This window comes from Bicyclus anynana, chromosome 19, assembly GCF_947172395.1.
Source record: "Bicyclus anynana chromosome 19, ilBicAnyn1.1, whole genome shotgun sequence".
NCBI lineage: Eukaryota > Metazoa > Arthropoda > Insecta > Lepidoptera > Nymphalidae > Bicyclus > Bicyclus anynana.
In genome coordinates, this window is record NC_069101.1 from 14,349,596 (window position 1) to 14,374,534 (window position 24,939).

At 37.1% G+C, this 24,939-nt stretch overlaps 3 protein-coding genes across 4 annotated transcripts; 1 reads left to right on the top strand and 2 right to left on the bottom strand.

Annotated features, from left to right (window-relative positions):
* Positions 1-3,050: 3,050 nt before the first annotated feature.
* LOC112051835 (general vesicular transport factor p115) lies at positions 3,051-17,017 on the bottom strand. 2 transcript variants are annotated; one of them, XM_024090645.2, is made up of 10 exons: positions 16,631-17,017; positions 15,688-15,822; positions 13,862-14,808; positions 12,828-13,149; positions 8,762-8,906; positions 7,968-8,101; positions 7,241-7,355; positions 6,615-6,775; positions 5,791-6,126; positions 3,051-4,702 (listed from the first exon to the last, which is right to left on the bottom strand). In XM_024090645.2, exons 1-10 carry the CDS (start codon positions 16,706-16,708, stop codon positions 4,610-4,612), a joined length of 2,466 nt encoding a protein of 821 aa, XP_023946413.1. In that variant the 5' UTR covers positions 16,709-17,017; the 3' UTR covers positions 3,051-4,609. The 2 variants fall into 2 exon arrangements, with proteins under 2 accessions (XP_023946413.1, XP_023946414.1); XM_024090646.2 differs by lacking the exon at positions 16,631-17,017 and adding an exon at positions 16,294-16,426.
* A 137-nt stretch (positions 17,018-17,154) lies between these two features.
* On the top strand, positions 17,155-21,076 carry LOC112051837 (40-kDa huntingtin-associated protein). Its single transcript, XM_024090648.2, has 6 exons — positions 17,155-17,350; positions 17,669-17,918; positions 18,346-18,559; positions 19,215-19,293; positions 19,863-19,975; positions 20,677-21,076. Exons 1-6 carry the CDS (start codon positions 17,286-17,288, stop codon positions 20,844-20,846), a joined length of 891 nt encoding a protein of 296 aa, XP_023946416.1. The 5' UTR covers positions 17,155-17,285; the 3' UTR covers positions 20,847-21,076.
* Positions 21,077-21,484: 408 nt separating this feature from the next.
* On the bottom strand, positions 21,485-24,265 carry LOC112051836 (serine/threonine-protein kinase RIO3). Its single transcript, XM_024090647.2, has 2 exons — positions 22,762-24,265; positions 21,485-22,060 (listed from the first exon to the last, which is right to left on the bottom strand). Exons 1-2 carry the CDS (start codon positions 24,094-24,096, stop codon positions 21,620-21,622), a joined length of 1,776 nt encoding a protein of 591 aa, XP_023946415.1. The 5' UTR covers positions 24,097-24,265; the 3' UTR covers positions 21,485-21,619.
* Positions 24,266-24,939: the final 674 nt, after the last annotated feature.

Genomic DNA, 24,939 nt, shown 5'->3' on the forward strand with positions numbered 1-24,939 from the left:
TTAAGGGAACTCCTTAACAGTTAACAGTAACTACCTTGTGTTTGGCCTTGATTAATTCGTATTGCTGAGAACTTTCTACCTAGATGAGTTGTGTCTGTTATTAGAGGTCTGATGATGAAGACCAAGGTCAATTAAGGGAACTCCTTAACGGTTTACGGTAGCTACCTTGTGCTTGGGCTTGATTAATTTGTATTGCTGAGAATTTTGTACCAAAATGGGTTGTGACTGTCATTAGGGGTCTAATGTATTCGTTTGAGATGAAATTTTACACTAAAAATGGAAAAATAATAAAAATTTTAATAAAAAAAATACAACCGACTTCAAAACCTAAAAACGTACCCACTAAACTAAAAAGTGAAAAATAACATCATAATATGTTCTACCTGCTGATCAGTATGAAGGCGGTGCTTAGCCAGTGTTGTCTTAATTTAAGCCATTTCTGACAGGACCACATGAAACAACACTGTCTGCAAAATCTAAATCTATAAGATATTCTCACATGGCTTGAATTAATACATCACCGGCTTAGCACCGCCTTCATACTGATCAGCAGGTAGAACATATTATGATGTTATTTTTCACTTTTTAGTTTAGTGGGTACGTTTTTAGGTTTTGAAGTCGGTTGTATTTTTTTTATTAAAATTTTTTGAACCTTTAAAAGTTCTACAAAAAAGTCCGCGACACCATATATCTATCTTTTATATTTTAGCAGATATAGTACCTTTAGTACTTTAATAAATTATTTAAATTTTAAACTAAGGTTTACGTCATTATTTACACAGCTAAACTTAAATCCTTATCAAAATAAATGATTTAATAATCACAAGGATATTATAGAGATAAGATTTGTCCTTTACAGTATGTTAATTAGTTATATAGTTTCGGAGATAATACAAAATTTCTGAAAGTCGCAGAATACCGCTATATGACGCCCCGCGGTTTCAATTACGAGGTTCCCGTTCCCGTGTGAATATGAGGACCAAACGTAGCCTATGACACTCGCAAATAATGTAGCTTTCTATTGGTAAAAGAATTTTCCAAATCGGTCCAGTAGATCCAGAGATTACCCCCGACAACCACACAAACTATACCTCTTTATAGTATTAGCATAGAAGTCGTTTGGGAAATTATAGTCTTTTGGTCATTGCACCACGCACAAAAGGCTGGACCAATTTTGCTGAGGGTAGGGATAGGATAGAGGTAGGGAAGGGGTAGGATAGAGGTAGGGTAGGGGTAATTTAGGGAAAGTGTAGGGTAGGGTAGGGTAGGGTACGGATAAGGTAGAGGTAGTGTAGGGTAGGGGCAAGGTAGAGGTAGGGGAAGGATATGGAACGTATAGGGAAGGGGAGGAGTAGGATAGGGGTAGGGTAGGGTACGGATAGGGTAGGGATAAGGTAGGGGTAGGGAGGGGTTAGGGTTAGCGGTAGGGTAGGAGTAAGGTAGGGGTAGGGTAGGGGTAGATTAGGGGTAGGGTAGGATAGGGTATGGATAGGTTACGGGTAGGGTTAGGGTAGGGTAAGGTGGGGGGAGGGAAGGGTTAGCGTTAGCGGTAGGGTAGGAGTAAGGTAGGGGTAGGGTAGGGTAGGGTAGGGTTGGGTAGGTTTACGAGCAGGGTAAGGTAGAGGTAGAGAAGTTTACATCAATTTTTACGCGGACGAAGTCGCGGGCGTCCGCTAGTCTATATTATAAAATGCAATGATTTCAAAAACACACAAAGGACATGGCCGAAAAATGACATTGCGTTTACACGTACTTAGCTAGTGTATTTATATAATAAAAATAGAAAGATGAATTAACACATAATTCTTAACCTCTCTGAACTTCTCAGTTTTTATTTAAAAATAAAAAGATTGCAATATGAATTCGTCCACATCCAATGCTTCTGTCCAAAGAATACTCGCGCTAATTTTAAGAACTACTGGTCCGATTTGAAAAATTCTTTCAGTGTTAGATAGCCCATTTATCGAGGAAGGTTATGACATATATATATAATCCCCGTATTCTTACGGGAACGGGATCCAGGCGGGTGAAACCGCGCGGCGTCGGCTAGTAATCAAAATAAAATCCATACCATGCCTAAAGGACTTAGGTGTAGTATCGTGTAAAGCACTGTACTGCTAAACATGTAACAATTATTTGTAGGTAGGCGTTATAGATAATAATAAACGAAGATGTACCTACCTTTTTTTTGCCACATAGAGATCTACAGGTAGGTTACACCGCTAAATCGCTTGGGGATACGTCTCGTCGTCTCAATAATTAGCCACTATTAATACACCTATCTACCACCAGATCAGAACTTCAGGCCTATTTTGTATATACATTTTAGTGGTTTTAGTAGGTCACATTTTAAGCGGTGGATATTTTTCTCGGTGTACGATTCTGAATAATTCGATAAAAATGTGGCCTACTATTACTTAATCCATGTCAGGTTACCGTAATAATTCTCAACATCTGTATGATATTGTGAAGCGTCATAAGTGCTTTACTATCAGAATAATTATTTATTTATACTATAAATAAATAATTATTCTTACTTATAAATCTTGCAATACCTAGAGCTCGTCATTATTTGAAAGACGAGCCTACGACGGTCAGCGGTCAGCGAGCCAGCGCGGTTCACCATTTTGCAATGCAACATAGTACATAGGAGCGGACGTTTCGCGCGAAATAAACATGACATGTTTAAGTCTAGTCTGTTGTAATGACAACATCTGCGAGTTTAATATTTATAGTAATTTAATATACCAATTTTTAGCATCATAAAATACCAAATATCATTTGTGTAAATTGAAATTAGTAACTCATACAAAAATCGGCCATGTCCTTTCCAAAAAAATATTAACTATCAATTCTAATTATTTTTTGTATTTTTGATTTATATGAAGACTTTTACGTCATTTTTTTTCTGTAAGAGCTCATTGTATGGTAACATATCTAAAAGGTAAAGGAAAAGCTTTCAGGTTTGCTAAAATACCAAAAATTTCGACCAGCTCTCCGACAATGTAAATAAACAAAGTACCTATTATGTGTGTAAATAAAATGATACATTCTCAACACATTGAACTTATCATTTATTAATTCAATTAACATTTTCGAAGATTCATTTAAAAAATAATAACATTACAATTCTTAGGACTAGAAGCTGAATAACATTACAAAATAAACATCTCAGTAATACAAAAATTAACACTCCATTTCAATTAAAATCATAATAAAGATATTTATTTTAAATATATTGGAATTATTTATAAAACAAAATGCGTTGTTTATTTTAAGATTCTAGCTGGCAGGTTCCTATTGCTTGGCAAGTTCGTTCGTAACACTCCCGATGTTTAGCGCGGGGCGGGGGGCGTGTAGCGATGATTAAAAAACCTACGACTTAATGAAAAATGCACGTCACTTCCCCGCACGCACGATTTCACACTTTCCCCCCGTCGCCTGCATATCATGGGAGTGTTATCAACGAAGACGGAAATTTTTAAAGTCCCTTTTCCTCTGTCCTGAATTCCTGATAAAGAAAGTAATAGGTGATATGCATGTAATTTTTATATTTTTAATTGATTTTTGAAAACAAAACCAATCATGATGAAAGTGAAATTCCAAATAAAACAATATTATATTTTGCAAAATAGAAAATATAGGGCATATTTTAAGCATAAACACCATTTTAGCGCGTTAAACGAATGTGAACTATGACGTCACAAATGTCAAGCCACTTCTGTTGGTTGTTTGAACTTGCTGTCGTGAAAAATTACGTTACTTGATTTTTATATATAGTAATACATTTGCTATTGGTCTGCTACCAATAGCGATAATAATGATACAGTCAATTCATTATTATTGAATTTCCCGGGCATTTTACACAATTATTAACTTAAATCCAAAATTCAAACTTAGTAAAGTAAAGTATTGTAGTCAATATGAATGAGACTTGGTAGCTAAGTGGATATGAATACGCCTTCGATTCGGTGGGCCTAGGTTCGAATCTAGTCCGGGGCATGCACCTCCAACTTTTCAGTTGTATACATTTTAAGAAATTAAATATCACGTATAAAACAGTGAAGAAAAAGCATTATTGGGCCAGCGTGGTGGACTATTAGCGTAAATCTTCTTATTATGAGAGGAGACTCGTGCTCAACAGTGAGTCGAATATGGGTCGATAACGATGAGTATTGACCGATAAGGAATACATAGAAAAATATCTGAGCTTAATTCGAATTACATGCATATTTCCTATTGAAAGAATCCTAAGAATCCTGCGCCTAGCTTGAGGCATCTATACTAATATTATAAAGCTGAAGAGTTTGTTTGTTTGATTGAACGCGCTAATCTCAGGAACTACAGGTCCGATTTGAAAAATTCTTTCAGTGTTAGATAGCCCATTTATCGAGGAAGGCTATAGGCTATATATTATACCCGTATTCCTACGGGAACGGGAACCACGCGGGTGAAACCGCGCGGCATCAGCTACTATATTATATGAAACCTCATGCGCCTGTACCCTTAAAATCCAACTCTGGCATTACAGGGTAGTTTGGTACAATTAGCTATAATAATTAATTGTAAAATAAATATATTCGATTAAAGTATAGTACACACGGTAACACTACGTCAGGTTCTCTTCGTCCGTCGGCTCGTCGTCCTCCACCTTCTCGCCCAATTGTAGAAGGCGCAGTTTGTATTCGTTAGTTTTTGAATCCTGGGGAAAAAATTAAAGCAAAAATGTAGATAATAGGGATGATGACGGTTTTTTTAATTGTATATAAATTAAGAGTATGCTAATAGTAAAGCAATTTTGTAAAAGTAACAGGGTATCTGCGATCATTACTTTCGGAGCTACAGGGATTTAAAGGATCAGATTTGCGGCGCATTCGCGGATCCCTGAAAAACGCTCCATACAAAATGGCACGAAATAGTGACGTCGATGGCTCGCTGATCGTTGGATTTGTATGGGCGTTCAAACAAAATTACTTATATCTTTGTTATTTGTGCGTTTATGTTTATAGTTCATATATTAAAAATATCACATTTAATGTAAGGAAGCTAAAACTGTATGAATTTTCATCTAATTGCGATAATTGCGATTTTTTTTACAAATATCTTATTTATTTTACAAATATCCAGACAATCTTTTGCTTTTTATGTATAAATTAGTAAACATTGACCTTATTTACCCGAATGTATCATAAAAATCAATATATTCATACCTAGTCATCATCCCCATTCTCTACATGTTAGCCCTTGACTACAACCCCACCTGATGTTAAGTGATGATGCGTTGGAAGCGGGCTAACTTGTTAGGAGGAGGATGAAAATCCACACCCCTTACGGTTTCAACGCGACCGGAACGCTAAATTGCTTGGAAACTAGCTCGTAAGTCCCTGTCCACTAAAGAGGAGCGGGGATTGTGTGTAATTCTATTGGTTAATATTTCTCCGTTTCTCGGCTTCGCTGCCTCGCTCCGCTTCGGTGGACTGGCAGCCTAAGTAGGTAGTAATGTCCACAAAAGACTAAGGCATTCAAAGCTTTTTAAGTGTATCAGATTGGAACTAAAATTTTCAATATTGAATCATACATATAGTCAACCTCGATGCCCCTACATATTATACGCTCGTAACTTCAGATTTCCGTTGCTCTCATGAATTCAATTACCAATGGGACGTTGTCACGTTACTCTACTCTGAATCTTCTTATAAGGCTAAGTTGGCAACTTAGTCCAAAATCCATACATCATCACTGGCAACACAGTTTGCTAGCTCTACATAAAGCCCTACAATAAATACTTACATAATTAGCAAGCAAATACAGCAGATCGTCCTGATCTTTCTTCAGCTTCTCCATCTCCTCTGCGCTGTTCTTCTCTTCATCTTTCGCTGCTTTCAGTTCTCCTTTCAATCTACTCACTTCTTCATTCAACCTCGTCATTTCTCCGTTCAACCTTGTCACTTCATCATTTAATTGTTCTATCCGTTCTTCGTATTCTCCAAGTTTTGGGTCAGGTAGAGGTGGCTGGGTTGCCGCGGGTTGCGTGGTTGGTATTGAATTGGCGGATACTTGGGCTTTTAGTAATGTGTTTTCATCTTTGAGTAGTGAATTTGCTGCGAGGGAGTCGTTCAGAGCACTCTGAAAGGAAAAAAAAAATACTATTACTAGGGACATTGTTATAGCTACAATTGTCAGACCAAGCAGATTGCTGATGGTAAGTGGAAAACCATCGACTTTAACAGACCAGCGCTTCACAGACAAGCAAGCAATATGGTCTACGAAGTGCCCTGCGTTTGTCAACCTGAGAGCTGAGGTTTAAGTCTGTAAATATACCTTTAGAGCAAGAGATCGAGGTGCCAAATGCCTTGTTGGCAGGGGGCGGATTCCTTCGACGAGTCTGTCTGCCAAAACTTGTCTATTGCGATTTGAACAAGTGGTATCTAGTACTACACCTGAGGTGCTAATATGCGACCAGTGAAGAGTCAAATAGACAAAATTTCGTCCAATGGCGTCTGAGTTGTCCCACTCCCATCTCTTTCGTATCAACGTAATGAAAGAGATAGTCTGTTTCTCTTCACGAGATTATCTCGTTAGTCTCATCTCCAAGCTCTGACTCAGTACTGTACCTGCAGGCCCTGCGCCTGCTGCGCCAGCGCGTCCAGCTGATGCACCAGCTCGTGGAGCCGCGCGTCCTGCTGGCGGATGAGCGCCTTGTACTGCTCCAGGTCCGCCTCCCCCGCGCCGCCGCCGTTCACCGCGCGCGTCTCCAGGCTCTGACTCAGCACGCCTGACAAACCAAACAAACTCTGATAGCCTGAGGACCTAGGGTTACCACCGTCCTGTACGTCTGGTGACCGACATGGCCGTTGAATCCTACTAGCTCTTAAAGTCACCAGGTCGCCTACCGAGGGATCCGTAAAAATCGTCATAATTTGAAAAGTATACAACATAAAATTATTTCATTTAAGCGTTTTATACCATACCCCACATGACACTGTTAACTTAAATTTTGGATTGGCGATCCTTGCATCAAGACCCTTTTTTATATTTTTCCTATATTAGGACTGTGGACAGAAAGAAGTACATGGTACAATTTCAACCCGACACCTCCGTGTTTCGCGGCGTTCCCGAAATAAAGTATCCTGACAGACAGACAACAATGACAAACAAAAATGTGATCCTCTCTGTGGTTCCCTTTTTCTTTCTGAGGTAGGGATGTTTAAGGAACCCTAAAGCCGTAGCGTTCACTCACCTTCCAAGCTCTTGAACAGTCTGCAGAACTCGTAGTCGATGAGCACGTCGACCGGACAGCCCACGCGCAGCTGCGGGTGCTTCGCCGCCTTGTTGTACAGCTCGTGCTTGCACACCTGGAGATCGATCAACATCATCTCTATAGCTTGGCAAGTTATATAAGCATCATCTCTATAGCTTGAATGGGGAACAGAATGGTCCGCGGGCGGAAAAGGAACGTGGACGAGGGAGCTAATTAAAGATTTAAAAAGCTGGCATCAGAGGAATCATGGAGAGATGGACCGATGGCTCACGCAGGCTCTGAGCGGTCACGGAGTGTTTAACACCTAAATCTTCGCAATAGGGAAATCTCCCATCGGATATTGCTACTTCTGTGGAAAAGAGGACACTCCGCGACATGCCATATTCGAATGCCCTGCCTGTGATGATCTGAGAGGGGCGACACATGGGGTAGATGGCCACGTAGACTCCGGCAGCCTGATTGCGCGTATGCTGTCAAGCGAAGGCGAGTGGCAGAAATATGCACAAATGTTCCGGAAAATAATGATAAGAAAGGAAGAAAAGGAAAAAGAGGAGAAAAAGAAATGGGAAATACCCTAGAGGCAGTTAGCACGATGTAATGCCATGCAGTTCCGTGCTAACTCTGACGATAAAAATAAAAAAAAAAAAAGCTTGGCAAGTTAGTTGATCGTTGTCAGGAATTAAAAATTACAAATAATGCTAAGGACCTCGCTGAGCTTGGCGGTGAACACCTCGACGCCGATGCGCTTCACCAGGAGCTGCTTCAGCGACTCCTTGCTGTACGTCTGCACCGAGTCGTCGTTGAAGTTGATGCAGATGGCCAGCAGGAATGCGGACATGCCTGCAACACATCACACTCATCATCATAGCTTGTGTTTTTATTAACGACGAATATCCCCCTAAGTTAAAAAGGTACCCCTGCTTGGGTTCGCAGGGTAAGGTTCCCCAAAATGTTACCACACCTTTTGGGGAACCTTACCTTATAAACAATTAGACTAGCAGAAACCCCGCGGTCTAGTTCGCGTAGTTCCCGTTCTTTCGTAGCAATTCGTGGATAATAGTGTAGCCTATGTAACTCCTTGATACTACTACCTACCTATCCCACCTAACCAACCAATTGGTTAAAAATACTTTCACCAATGGCAAGGTACAACTTACCATTGGTGAAAGTATTTTAAAAATTGCTTCAGTAGAACCACAGACTACCCACTTCAACCTCACAAACTTTCTTCTCAGTTATTATGTGCATTTTAGGAAATTAAATATCACGTGTCTCAAACGGTGACGGAAAACATCCTGAGGAAACCTGCATATCTGAGAATTTTCTTAATTTTCTGCGTGTCTGCCAATTCTGATTGGGCCAGCGTGGTGGACTATTAACCTAACCCCTCTCATTCTGAGAGGAGACTCTAGCTCAGCAGTGAGCCGAATATGAGTTGATGATGAAGATGAAGATGACATTTGGATTTCTTTCTCGGGAACCCTAAGCAGTAGCACCTACCTTGCAGGAGATACTCGTTATCGTCGTGCTCGTTGGAGCAGGTCTGGTTGACGAGGTATCCAACGCCGCCGGGCACCTGCAGGAAAGCGCTAACAGCCGCCGGACAACTGCTCATCCACTGAGACAGCAGCATCAGCAGCGCCACCTGGAGGGAAACCTCATCTTCATCATGCCTATTGTCAGCAGTTAGTGTTGCCACATTCAGAGTGAAAAACCAGGCAACACAAACACAAGCTACTTCTTTGCTACGAGGTCTCCGATATCTGACGTCATCTCACGTGAGCTTTTTAGCTCAAGAACGGGGTCGCTCGGACTGATACACTCTGGTCAAAACGCCCAAAACGGACTCTAAACGGACCGGTCCGAGTCTCAGAGAAGACGCCCTTAGAAAGTCGTCTGCCCACCTCTTCTGCTTCTACCTTCGGGCCCCATCAGGCGATGCCAAACCTCCCAGTGATGTCGCTGTGGTCCCATCAAGGAAAGGAGCTTACGGCATTTACACAATCAGAAATGTTTTTTTTAAATAATGTGAATATGAGTTGTTTGTTTGATTTGCTCTCATGAACCACACCCTGGACTTAGTCACCCAGCGCCACTTGGAGATCGTTCAGGTGCGTGTCGTGCCACGCGCTATGTAGGGTTGTAGTTGTAGATACATCATCTCAAATGCCGAAATACAACGATGGGTTTGTTACAAACACCATTGAGAACACAAAAGAAAGTGTTACTTATCCTGTGGCATGCATTTACCTAAATTTAGGTAAGTGCATGCCACAGGATAAGTAATACTACCTTTAGTCATATTTGTGTATCAAAGTATAAATATCGATATTATATCAATCATAGACAGAGAAATTAAAAAATACATGATATAGACAGAAAAAATTCAATATGAATTAATCAATGTCAAATTCATTTACATTTTTGACTTGGTTGTTTTTATTTATTTGATACTATTTTCCTGATAATTTTAATAAATAGTTTATGAGTATAAAGTGGATATGCTGCGAAGTGGACTCTGTGTACGGACGCAGTCTCGGGGAGGGGGTGATTTTGATCGGTAGAGCTGCCGTGGTAATACAATCATCATTCATCATTATCAACCTATATTCGGCTCACTGCTGAGCTTGAGTCTCCTCTCAGATTAAGAGAGGTTAGGCCACGCTGGCCCAAGACGGATTGGCAGACTTCACACACGCAGAGAATTAAGAAAATTCTCTTTTGTATGCAGGTTTTCTCACGATGTTTTTCCTTCGCCGTTTGAGACACGTGATATCTAATTTCTTAAAATGCACACAACTGAAAAGTTGGAAGTGCATGCCCCGGACCGGATTCGAACCCACACCCTCCGGAATCGGAGGCAAAGGTCATTTTCACTGGGCTATCACGTAATACAATGTTTTATGATAATATACCTAGAATAACTGGACAAGTGCGAGTTGAACTCGCCCACCGAGGGTTCCGTGCGTTGGATAAATAGTTCAGGAATCAAATTGCGCAGTTTATGCCCAGCTTTTCCCAATTTTAAGACGCGCACTTTTTCGTGTAGTATAAATTTAGTATATTAGTATCATAGTACATAGCACCCGTGCGAAGCCAGGGCGGGTCGCTAGTTACTAAGAGCGAAAGGTCACCCATCACGCAATATCGGAAACTACTTGAAGTACAAAGATGAAATTTGTCAGGGAGATAGTCTGTAGTTAGTAGATCAACGTTCCGGTACGATGTTGTGCAGAAACCGAAATGGGTGTGGATTTTCATCCTACGCCTAACAAGTTAGCCCGCTTCCATTTTAGATTGCATCATCACTTCAAGGGGTAACTTGTAAATAACAAAAAAATTGACAATGTAACTGATAATAATAATCGTTTTTCAGGTGTTATCAATATTAACCCTGCTGGCCAGTACTATATGTCTGACAACAATATATGGAAGAGATGCGCAGATAAAAATTAACATGCATATGCTAATGGCCATAAACTACATGTTCAGTTTAATAGGCGCCTGTTTCTCCGTTTACAGCATTTTTATATCACTGTTGTTGCTTTGGAAGACAAAAAGAGAGGTTAGTACAGTCATGAATTAGCCTATAAGTCATTTAAAAAATTGCTTAGGGCATCCCGTTTAGGCACTCGAGATAATCAAGAAAAAACAAAATTTTAAAAACCTGCAAAAACATGTGAAATCAAGTCATGACGAACCCCCTACCCCTACCCTTTACATGGAATAAGGGCAGGAGGAACGGCACATACATATTCTATCTACGATACCTACAACACACGCATATGGATTAAGCCCTCTTATCTATGTGGTGTAGGTATATGTTCATTTAACTTCATACTATATTTGAACGCTTTTTTAACGTCCGTTAAAAAAACTCTCGTGCGAATGAGAGCATTTGTTAAAATTGTATTTAAATTCGTTAAAGGAGAGGGGATAGACTTAAGACTCACAACGCTCTGCCCATGCTGGTGTACTTTTGCGCACTTCTACTTCATCTACCAAATTGGTTCAATTTAATATTATAACTAAAAACTTTTTAGATTCTTCCACCGAGTATAAAAAGTGAAACATTTATTTGTTCATTGTGGTATGTGTCACATGTAACCATGCTGGTGGTCTACCTTCCCATTTTCCTGGCCAAGGTGTTCGTTTGCATCATGAGAAGCTATTACTTCACTGCTCTATTCACTATTTGCGTCGGAATATTATATCAAGGTAAAGTCACACATGTCCTGTCTACACTAATATTTATTAATAGGAAAGATTCGATTGTTTGTTTGTTTGCATTGAATAGGCTCTGAAATTACTGAACCGATATGAAAATTCTTTCTAAAGTCCAATCAGGTGCAGAACCTAGGATTGAATAGGGCTTACTAGACGAATTTGATATTGAACCTGCTTTGAAAAGTTAATATGTCTTTTATTTGTAGTCAATCCTTTTTGAGCTCTAGCTATTGAAAGGCTTATAGCTTAACTATAGTAGGTAGAAAGAAAGAAAGAAGAAGAAAGAAAGAAAGAAAATAAATTTATTCAAATCTAAAAGTTACAGACAGTCAGTACCCTATCCTTATGACAGCATGTCTGTCTGTAACCCTTAAAAAGAAAGGGTGTACAGCTCAGCATAGGTAGGTGATGTAGGTCTTGAGATGAGCGCGTTCAACCAAACAAACATTCAAACTCTTCAGCATATTACTATAGATAAACAATAATTAGTAGCAGATGGGGGTTTATTTGTGGATTTCATATATTTCAGGTACACTATCTTACTTTGTGATTGTGGTGAACAGTTACTTACATTCTCTAGATGAGGAAAGATATTTGTGAGAAGTGTTTTTACTTTGCCTACCTCTCTGCCAATATGCCTAATTGTTTAAGAATTATTTTATATTTAACAATATATTATACCATTTGTAATTATTTGAAATGGATTTTCTTTTTCAATATGTAATAATTGCTATAAGTGTATATTTTTCTTCATTACGAAAATTTCAAGGTATTGTTGTAAAGGTATAAAGGATTGAGAAACAGTTGATCTAACTTACTAAGTATTATTACTACATTTACTTTCACTACAGGAGATTCTATTAGAATTCCTGTGTCTTGTAATAAAAGAGATTTTGGTTTGCTATTTTAATTTAGAGCTAATAAAATTAATAAGAAAAAAACAATGTGCATAAAATTTACATTACCAAATGTCCAGCATTTAAAAGCCAATGTGAAGCGTAATAATATTACCTAGAGTTATTGAGAGAAATTTAAAGAAATTAATATAATGACAGTCAATTATCAGTACATAATCATTAATCAGTAAATAAAAATCAGTACATATTTGATTTAATGAATTCATAAAAACTGGACAAGTGTGACTTAAATTTGCGTGAGGAGGGTTCCAAATGATTTTTATCCGTTATGTTTTAAAGGACACGCGAGTGATCTTATAAGGGTTCCGTTTAACGTACACACGTGATTTCGGAATCCTAAAAAATAATAATATGTAACAACCACACAATGTTTTCGCACAGCCAATGTTAATAAAAAAAAAAACAATAAAAATAATACTCACTTTAGATTGCAACTTTGTTGTCTGTTGCAACAACGTAGTGCACTGATGCAACAACGACACAGGGTTGCTGCCGATGTTGGTTGCCAACAACACCCTCAACAACTGCTCCTTTTGTGTTGTGTTGTCTATCAGAGCGTGCATCAGCGCCACTGCCGAGAACCAGTTGGACAACACGTCCGATGAGAAGAGACCTCCGCAGAGGATCTGGCCACTCGTCAGGTTGGATACATCAGATGAGGACGGCAGGAGAGTTTGGACGAGGCTCGCTTGGCTCACCTCGTTCTGGTACAGGTAGCATTGGAAGCAGTAGAGAACTGCACATCTGGAAAGAGAATTGGTAGGCTTTTGTAAAAGACTTTTAAAAAAGGGGGGTTAAACCCTATATTAGGTTAATCCTAAATTAAGAGGCTATAATAACAAACTCAGATGCCAAAGAGCTTTCCTTAAGCCCTTCAAACACTTCCTCAGTAACAGAATAGTTAAATTGCGGAATAGACTGCCTGAGGATGTGATAACGGCAAAATCACTAAATGTGTTTAAAAATTGGCTGGATAAATATTATTTATTTATTATTAATTAGTATGGTCAAATCCATTTACACTAATTAAAAATGTACATAAAAATTAAAAAGAACAAAACACCACAATGATATAGCCTATAGTAGCTTCCCAACTATGAAAGAATTTTTCAAATTGGTTCAGTAGTCTCAGAACCTATTCAATGCAAACAAACAATCAAGTCTTTCCTCTTTATAATATTAGTATAGACAATAGAATTATACACAGACTGAATTTGTTTGCCTGTAGGCCTAACATTCGTCCGAGAAAATCATCTGGTTAAGACTAATCTGCCAATAGCGCTAAACTGGAAATATCACAATCTCTTTCATTGCGTCTATTGGTTGATTTGTCTTCACGAGATATGTTGTGGCGCATATGTTAGGTCGACTGATAGTTATAAAGACTATTGACAGTATTATATATAACCTTTATCGAAAAATTTATTATGTGTAACCTTTGTCGAAAAATTCTTACCTTAGTGAAAATGGCTGTTTCTCATTAACCATAGACATCAAAAGCACAATAATAGCCGGTCGCGGCGGATAAGACGGCGCTATCACGTTCCCAATGAATTCCTGATTGCTGGCGTCCCCTCTCACCACCTCACCAACTGAGTTTATTGTCTCTGTCAGAATATCAGCAGGAACTCCGCTCGCCATTAAAATATTACACAAAGCATCTAAAAGACCCACATTCTTCATAATCTTCTGACAATTGGATATTATTTGTGCAGAATTACTTGGGGACACTAGAGTCCGTACTAACTGCAACATACAATGCACGTTGGACACTTTCTGTGGGGACCAACCAACCTCTTCTGATTCTTCTGGAATGTTGAACATGGGTAACATTTTCTGTATATAACTACCCTCTTTGAAAAAGTTAATGTTACTGCTGTTATTTTTCAGCAAATTCAACATGAGTAACAGACAGTCTTCGACAATGATACCTCCGTCTGAATATCCCTCACTGGATACTATTTCGAAAAGTCTATCGAAAGCATTTTCGAAAGCCACAATTTTTTGAATATTCGCATTGCCTTTTGTTAGCTTTATCAATAAAAGTAAAGTCTCATTTCGTATAACTTCTCTAGTGTCGCCTAGAAGATCCATCATTTTAGAAACGCCCATAGGTTTGTCTAGAATAATCTCCTGTATATCTTTAGTTCTATTTGTTAACAATGATATTAACAGTTGTACAGTGGATAATCTAACTCTAAAATCATGTTCGTCCAGTAAGTCTAATACTAGTTGTATGTTGTGGGGATCCTTTATAAACATTTCTGTGAACTGGTCACCAATATTCATGGGTATGTTAGGTTTGTCTTCTTCTTCTTCAAATTGTGATGGTGACACAATGTTGTTGAGTGTGTCCAATGCATAGTTTATTGTTTCATTGTCTGCTCTGTCCAGTTCAAGAATCTAAAAATAATGCATTAATCAATAGCTGCAGTGAAAAACTAACTATAATCTTATTAGAATCTAATTATGTGCACCTTGGAAATTAGTAACACTAACACAACACCAGTTCATTGTAGTACTCTGAATGAAATGGCTTACTATAGCTTATTTTTTTTTAATATTTACTTTTATTTAACATTATAATAAGTACTAATATAACTTGTTTATTTACAGCACTATTACAGAAAATGTTGTGAATATTTGTGCCACATGTCTTATTCCTATTTAAATATAACTCTTTTAAATTTTTTTTTTACTTTTTTAATAAAAACTAATAATTACACCAATTATTTTTTTTAGGGAGGCTTCTAAAACGTTTCATATCTTAAAATTTGAAACTTGAAAATTCAAGTCTGTTAATTAAAAACATTTGAATTTGTTTTACTTGTAGTGTAAACTTATTTTAAATAAATAATAAAAATATTTGTGATGATAAAAATATTTGTGATTAAGTTAGGAGATCAATAGTATCATTTAGTATCCTTAAGTTTTGTTAGTCCACAACCTATATTAACTATATATTATAAGATTTTTTTTACTACTCTCAAATGTAGTAAGAGCAGTCATAGTCCTACCTAGAGGTGATAGGGTGTAGGTTTGAATCCAGTCCAGGGTATACACCTCCAACTTTTCAATTGTGTGCATTTTATGAAATTAAGAGTCTCAAAAGGTGAAAAAAAACATTGTGAAGAAATTTGTATACCTGAGAATTTTCTTCATTAGCTAGTGTGGTAGACTATAAATCTTACCCTTCTCATTCTGAGAGGAGACTCGTGCTCAACAGTGAGCCGAATATGAATTGTTAATGACGAAACATAGTAAAATATATAGACAACATACCTGTCTTAGAGTATCTAGGCCTTGAGCACCAACTTCAAGTCGGTACTTCCTTGATAGTGCTTTCAGGGCTCTGCAAGCATCTCGCCGATCTTCTAGCAATGTTGAATTGCTTGCTCGCTCAACTAAACGTTCCACCTGTTTCACAACAGTGTATTATTATAACAAACTACAATAAGCCGACCATTAGGATTGCTGCTACAGTCCTGGGAATTTGGAATAGATATAATTATCAACAGATATAATAGATCAATATATAGAGATGATCTGTATCATACAGATTATCGTAATCAATCGTAATTAATGATAACTTCTGAAGTAATTTAATTATCTTGCATACATTTTCTGAACAGGATGAAGGAATGAGGATGTTTAGAAATATTAAAAGAAAACATTCCTAGATCTAATCCAAATGTTCTCATTAAGAACAGGTTTAGAGTACCCTATCATCTGACAATCATGTATGAAAAGGTTGAATGATGAAAATGCATGAGATATACATAGATAGATATGCATGGATTGTAGCAAATAGAAATACATAGTCTGTCTATCTCTGGCCTGGCCACAGATGAGGCCTAATGATATTTGTATGTAAGTAAAACTTAGTACCTCATTTTGTTGTAATATCTCTTGTTGTTTTGAGGAGCCCATTTGTGATACAAAATTTACTACAATATAGTTTTTCACAACGAAAAATTGCACATAACAGAAATAGATTCAAGAAATATTAAATACAATTTTATCTCACTATCGATATTATACAAGTCAGGTGTGACAGGCGTAGCGGAGATGGAAGGGCTGGATAATATTTCGATAGATAACTGGCCAGCTATGTCACGCACATATATTACCCACGCCCACACACCAGAGTGCACAAATCCGTGCCGCGGCAACTTATAAATAGGCCAATTATAATGTTATAACAGAAAATATACAAGAATGTCACCGTTTCAGCGACGGAAGGTTGCTGGCCAGGCTCCGGCGCTCCCAGCACGGTTTTTATGCCACTTTTTAAAAAGTTCATCTTGCTTTATAGTGATTCTTCTTTCAACCTGCTTAGTGGATAAATTTTAACATAAGAACATTGTGATGTTTTTTGAAAAATCCCAGTTCAAAATATTGTAAGCGACACGTCAGGCAATTATTGGGTTAATTGGAATTTTGACAGCAAAGCAAACAATTTGACATTGCGGTTCGGTAATTCGGTGTTTTTTTAATATTTCTGAAACAGACTCGTTCTTTCGTAATTAAATGATGACATCAAAATATTATTTTTTCATTAAATGCATATTCTCTGTTTGATTCAATCCAAGCACTAATTTTATACTAATTGAAAATGTGAAAGTATGAATTCAATAGAAATCCTGCTTTCCTAAACGTTCTATTCTAAAGCTCTTAGCTCTTTTTAGCCGTTTGTGCTCTTAGCTATAAAAAAATCAAATTTCAACTCAATGTCAAATGTCAATAGTTGTCATATCTTTTTAGCCGTTTGTGGTTGTCAAAAGTTTTGGAGTAAACGTCAACGAAGTAAATAAATAAATAACAAAATCTAATTGCTAATGGTGGTTTATTAAATAGCAAATTAACTTTAATTATTAATCATGGCTACAGACTTGAGTGCCAGTTTTAATGAGCAATACATCAGTATTAACACAAAACTGAAGAAGTAAGTGTTTGAATGTTTTCAGAAAATTCCGTGTTTTGGGTTCCGTAATCCACAAGGAATTCCGTCATGTCCGTCTGCGGTTTAGCGCACAGACAGAGAGACTATTACTACTAGAAATCTGTAAATTGACAAGAATATGTCCATTGAAAATGTGAACAAAGTCGTAAAATAACATCTTGTAAAATATTTTTTTTTAGGGTACCTCCCCAACATGTAAAGTGGGAACAAATTTTGTTACACTCGTTTATCTCACAGTGTGGGGTATCGATGGATAGGCCCTTAAAGTCTTCATTGAAAATATTATTGCATTATTTTTAGGAGATTCCTTAGAAAACCCAATATCTCAGAAGCAACAAATGAGTTCATAGCTTTAGCAATACAATGTGAACACTCGGAACAACCGTCTTTTGCTGGTCAGACATATATAGGAGCTGCAAAATGTGAGGCGTCCGCTGGCAACTTTCTAGGAGAGGCAGAACAACATTTAGCTGCTGCAAGACAATTTATGAAGGCAGAGAAAAAATTAGCATCTATGAAATTTGATAGCCCTGATAGGGAGAACCTAGAGGTGAGTTAACTGCTATTTAATTAATATTTCGATTTACTTTTTGTTGTTCTCTGTTTAAATAGAGAAGAGAATTTGTCTTAATTGTTGACAATTTAGAACCATGAATGTGACAATTAGTCATTTTTTTTAAAATATTTTTGAAATATAACCAGTACTAACTGACGCCGCGCGGTTTTACCCGCGTGGTTCCCGTTCCCGTAGGAATACGGTTAATATATAGCCTATAGCCTTCCTCGATGAATGGGCTATCTAACACTGAAAGAATTTATCATATCGGACCAGTAGTTCCTGAGATTAGCTGAAATTGGGTCAAATAAATGTGTTTTTGTCTTCAAAATAATAATGGTCTAAAATGAGAAATCTATTGAACAGTTTTTTATCTGTACAAAGATTTAAAGTTATTTTATTGAATTCTTAAATCTTTCAGGCTGCCATTGGTTGTTATATGTGGGCTTTAGTCAAGTACCCAGAGAAGTCCCCGCTCCGCACTTCCATACTACTGGAACTTGCTGATGGTTTGGTGGATCTGAACTATAAGCAAGAGGCTCTGGCTTACTATGAGGAGGCAGTGAATACCATTGAAGACAAGACCATGAAATTAATGTGTATGAGGAATTTTTTCAACTTGCTGTTAGAATGTGGTAAGTTATTTTATTAGTTACTTTATTTTATTTCTAGCAAGTGCAAGTGATACTGGATTTGTATAGAATTACAATGTACATAGCCTAATGCTATATCTAAATACATATATAAAAGTGAAAAATCATCACAAAATGTCAAAGAATCAAAAACTGATTGACCTATAAAGATTAAATTTGGCTGGTATGTAGTTTATAGAGACTGCTAAGAACAGATCTTGAAACAGTTCTAAGGGCATATAAAGTCACAGGCATCCACTAGTAGTCTATAACCTTTCTCAATTAATGAACTATCCAACATGTAAAAGTTGTTTAATTTTAACTGTACACCATTGATGTTCCTTAATGATAAAGGTGCTTGGAGGCCACAGGGTCAGCTTCCACCTTCACATAGGAAGTAAAACTATAAGAAATTGTATTGTTGTCATCAGTTATAAATTATACTACTGTAGTAATTTTTTTAAAAAGAGTTACTGTTGAGTTTCTTGCTGGTTCCTCCTCTGCAGAAATTGCCTTTCGAACAAATCTTTACAAATAGTCAACTGAAGTGCTTGTAAACTGAGCGTACTTGAAATAAATGAATTGTGAATTTTGAATTTGAATTTAAATTGGAATTGGAAGCCGTTATTTATTATTATTATTTATTTGTGCATTTCAGGTAAACATGACCAAGCTTTGGAGACAGCCAATGAAATATGTGATTCCAATTTCCATATTCCTGAAAGAATATTGACAGAGTAAGTTGGATTCTTACAACTAGACTCTTTTAAGTTCCATGTCCGAATTTTGTTATTATGATGTACAGATGTAGTATGAATAAATAGAGCTACTAGTTATTCAATTGTATTTTTAACCCTCCACTGCACAGTGGATTTACGAGATGTAGGTCCTGGGTTGGATCCCTGGCTGGTCTGTAGAGAAGTAACTTGTAGAGAATAAAAAAAATAAAAACCGTATGTGTGCTAATGTGGCAAATAACTTATTAAAAAGTGAAGAAGATGAAATACTTTGTTGCTAACAAAAATACAAAATAAAAATAATTTAAAAAACATTGAAATTGAATAATTTAAACTTAGCATGCAAAGGCGGCCTATTTCTATAAGTAATCTCTATCAGGCTCCCCCGGACGAGAGAACTTGCGAAAATAGAGCGAGAAGGTGCAATACTCGTATATTAAGGAGATGATTTAATTTCTTATTTGTTTGAATAGGCTCCAAAATTACTGGACCGATTAACAAAAAAATCTCTAATGAAAAAGTACATTTTGAAAGTGTCTGACTTTGTTCTTGTACTATTTTTTTTACAGAATACAAGTGAGCAGAGTATTGTTGGTGCTGCTGGTCAAGCCAGATGAAGATACCAAGTCTGAATCACTCAAACAACTTGTAGACAACTTGCTCAATGATGAAGACACTGATTGTAAGATACAGTACCTATGTAGAGAACATGCCACTATATTTCAATATCAAAAATTAAAAAATTACAAAAGCGAAGAAAAAAAATTAGGAAAAGCGAATACAAGATAAATTTATTAAATCCACATTTTTCTCAGGTCTATAAATGATTTTCGGAAACTAAAAGAGATAGAAAAATTAAAATATTACATGACCCATTCATAGGGGAGGGAGGTCTTCAAAATACTACCCTTGGTCAAGTTAGAGGGGTCTGTGTGGACTGATCACTGGAACTGTTGAACCAATTCTAATGGGTTCTTTGGCAGTTATTGAGAATATGGTCTACTTTTTATTTTGAGATTTGTGTGTCAAGAATGATTACAGTTGGCTTCTGAAAAACTGAATTTTACGCTGATTAATTTGCTGGTGTTCGCGTATATCCAAACTTTAAAAACGCGGTTAAATTTTCTGTTTCTCGCCGATAGATTATTGGTTACTTGCTTAACTGTACTAGCCAGTGGGGTGGAGTTGCCACGTATCGGTCTGGAATGAGTAGGTATAGAGAAGAAGTAAGTGCAAGTGTAACAAGTAGAGTGGCTTCACCAACAAAATTGTCTTGATTTATTGAGGGGGGACTGAGGGGTAACGTTTAGCGAGGCAGGTCCTATGGTAATTGGTCTGAGGCTAGTTCTATAATAACTGAATTTTTATATTGTTCCATTCCAGCAACACCATTCAACACAGACCTGCGTCTCAAACTACAATCAATCATGATAGCGAGTGGTGCACAGGACCAGCACTCCCTCATCAGCGTGGCAGCAGACAGCAAGCAACACCTTACTGCACAGCAGAAGGATTTACTCGATACACTGATATTGGAACAGAGAATAGAATGATAACCCACTAAAACTGTATCATAGCTCCACTTCCTAGTAAAATAAAATAATTTGACATTTATTTTGTCAAAACCACATCATAACAGTCAATTTCTTGTTTTTTCTTTTTTTTAATTTTGATTCTTTACAAGTTAGCCCTTGACTACTATCTCACCTGATGGTAAGTGGTGATGCAATCTAAGATGTAAGCGGGCTTGTTAGGAGTAGAATAAAAACTCACACACCTTTCGGTTTCTACACATAATACAAAGTCAGAGAATAAGGGCTATTTTTTATTTTTATTTTATTTTTTATGTTTTAAAAACCTTGATACTGATTTTTACAGGAAATTACCAACTAATTATGAAATTTTCTTTGTACTTTCTCAGTATATAAGAGCTGAAAAATTTTAGTTATAAGTAAATTATATTTTTTTTCAAATTACCACATTTTCAACTTTCACCATTTTTATTAATACTATACTTGTTCTTAGTTGTATTATTATTATTGTGCGCTTGTTTTTTTTAATTTTGCAGGGAAGTGCAATCACATGTACATTAGAAGCATTTTAAAGTTGTTTGTAAATGTTTTAAGTACTTGAATTATTTTAGTTTATTATTATTGTTAATTAAAGTAATTAAAAAAATAAAACAACAAAGTATCCTTTCTCTTTTATTCCCTTAGAACATGATAGCTATATTTTTTTGTTGGTTGTATAATAACAAACCACAATTTTTCTCTCATAGAGTTCATTATTGAATTTTTTTTTCAAAGTACAAATACAACTGATCTCTTTAAGACTTTTTATCAATACTACTATTAGGTATATCAATATCATCCTTAGTGAGTTCAACATCAATTACATTACCAAAGTTAACTTTGGTGTCAACAATTATGTCATCAATCTTGACTTCATTGCCAAAGTTTGTAGACACATCAACAATTTGTTGTTGCTTGGAGTGCATCCACATTTCATCAAATTCATCATCATCATCTTCATCACCGCTTTTATCACTTTTTGGTTTCTTGGCTTCATTGGATTTATTCCAACAATACTCAAATGGGTAGCTGACATTGCGATTGTCATCCGGGGCTACCTCAAAGCGTGACAACAGAGAGTTGTAAACAGTATGTACGCCTTCCAGAAAGTTGACGTCAACCTCCTCAAAGCCTGTGATAGATTTGAATAGGTCTTCAGCAGATTTTATGTCTGGCACATCCTTCTTCTCAAAGAACTGTAAAAAAAAAAATCATGATTTATAAAATTGTTTTAAGTAAAATAAAGAAACTATTATATTATGTCCCAAATAGAAACATCAGCATTTCAACTAAATGATCAAATTACAATGATTTTAGTGAAGAAACATTTTTGCACCTATAGTGAAAGGAAGAAACATCCTGAGTAGGTAAGAATCGATTAATGTATTTAAACAACTGTGTTTATGTATTACATTGTTCCTTTTCATACAACCCTGACTTATTATTGAAAAACCAGAGGGGGTAAATTGGCATTACCTGCAAGGGTACAGAAACTAGAAAGGATTGGAGAAGGCTTTTTGACGGCCTCTGTGGCGCAGTGGTATGTGCGGTGGATTTACAAGACAGAGGTCCTGGGTTCGATCCATAGGCCGATTGAGGTTTCCTGAATTGGCTAGTTGCACGGCAAAGACATACGGCCACGCCGTTTAGCGCTCTGGTACTATGTTGTGTGTGTTGTGTAGAAACCAATAAGGATGTGGAGTTTTATCCTCCTCCTAACAAGTTAGCCCACTTGCATCTTAGATTGCATCATCATCAAGGTCTAACTTGTAAATAAAAACGTGCTTTTGTCCAAAGGGATAATCAGATCATCAATCAATCTAAATAAGAGACAAACACAAATATAATAATGCATAAGTAATGTTAGTCATTAAACATAATTATGGTATAAACTTACATTAATGATGTTACGGCAGTCCCTCAGCAAAAACTCCAATCCACTTGGATGATCTGGTTGCACAGACTGGGAGACGTCAATGAACCAGCATTTGTTCTCCCACCACAGAATATTGTACTCTGACAAATCTGCGTGAACTAAATGACCAACATTGTACAGCTTATGCATTGCATCAACTACCTCATTGTACACACTCTGCCATTTCTCCGGCTTCAAAATTACGTCTCTTAGCTTGGGAGCAGGTTTGTTATCCTTTCCAATGAACGACATAACCAGGATATGTTTCTTCAGACAAACCATCTCAGGACAGTTCAGTCCTATCTTCTGAATACGAAGCATGTTGTGCATTTCCTTCTCTGCCCACATGTGCACGATTTTCCGAGGATTTTGCTTAGAGAAACGATTTTTAAATCTATAATCCGCTTCAATATACTTGTCACGAGTTTTAAACTCATTCAATGTGGTTTTAAAAACTTTAATTGCACACTCTTTTGGCAATACTGCTTCAGTGTATGATGGGTCGCTGTTGGCATGCAAGACTACTGATTCTTTACCAGTGGATATGATCCCATTAATGTCTTCTAACAAACCATTATTTATAAGTTTAAAGAGTATAAGTCTTGTGGGTTCATCGAGACCCATTTCGGCAGTGGCATGGCTCTCTTTTCTATCCAACATTTTAGTTTTGCGCGCCTGGTGCCACTTAGTGTGCTCTCTTAACTGGTTGAACACAGAGTTGGACAGTTTCATGTCGAATCCAGCACCGTCCCCCGTGCAGACTTCGGGGGGAAATGCCATGACTTTGCAAGCGTTCCTCCGACCATTGATTGTGCTGTCGTGTTTTGTGACCATTTCGCCCTCTTTCATTATAAATCCCCGTTTAGGAATACTAGCGAACTCCTTCTCATTGGTTTCAAAGCGATCCCAATCCTTTTTATAAGCGAGTTCGATATCTTCGTCGTCAGACTCGGAGTCGTACACGAGGTGTTCGGGAATGTTACGGTAGTTGTCGAACGATATAGATACCTTTGCCTCTCCGTTCATCTTCTTGGCGACTCTCTTAATCTGGTCATCATGCTCCTTATCGTACTGGCATTGCAATACTTTCGCAATAATAGCGTCCGAGTCGCAATATTCCTTGACATTTGATTCGTCAATTTTCAGCAAAACATCAGGCGAAATATCAGTAGTCTCGGGCATCACGGTGTCTGATATCTCCTCAGCGAACCTCAATTCTTCTTTCACCTGCAAACCTTTCGCATATTCTTCGGACATGATGTCGGATAAATTTTGCACATCAGTGGGTGCTGCAAGTTTCTTCCACGGATTCGACATTTTCAGATTAAATTAGAACTATATTAATATCACAGCTTGTAGAATTGTTAGTAAAATAAATACTATGTAATAGAATTTATAAAATTACGTAAAAGTAAAACTAATTATTTCACAATAATATCTGTGATGTGTGTAATGTAATGTCTATCAAGTATCAACGTCAAATGAAGGCATAGATAATACACATAAAATGAAGGTGTCTGCTGTGTATAAATCACAGATCACTATAGACTAGGTATAAATGCAACGTTACATCGGTAATCGGAAAACTGATAAATATCGTTATATCGATGCTTAAAAATATCAAACCTAAGCTAAAGATAGTTATCGATATCAAACATAAGCTGATATCGATATTTCGATACCGCTTACGTTTGATAATTAACATTGTGTGGTGAGGCAATAGGTACAGCTAGGCACTTGTTGGTTGGATGCAAGGTGCTCCTGGATAGGGGCCTTTACTCACGTCATCATGATAGAGTACTCCAAATTATACGTGAAGCTATAAGCCTTTCAGTAGCTAGAGCTCAAAAAGGATTGACTACAAATATAAGAGAAATTAACTTCGTCAAAGCAGATTCTATAACAAAATCATCTAGTAAGCCTTACTCAATCCTAGGTTCTGCACCTGATTGGACTTTATTAATGGATACGTATGAGAAACATTATAAAATCCCAGCGGATGTCGCTATTTCGAGATCTAGACCAGACATTTTTCTTTTGTCCAAACAAACAAAGCGAATAGTATTTGTAGAGCTTACTGTGCCGTGGGAGACTAACATTCCGAAGGACCACAGTTTGAAAGTGAATAAATATTATGACCTAACAAATGAACTAACTAAA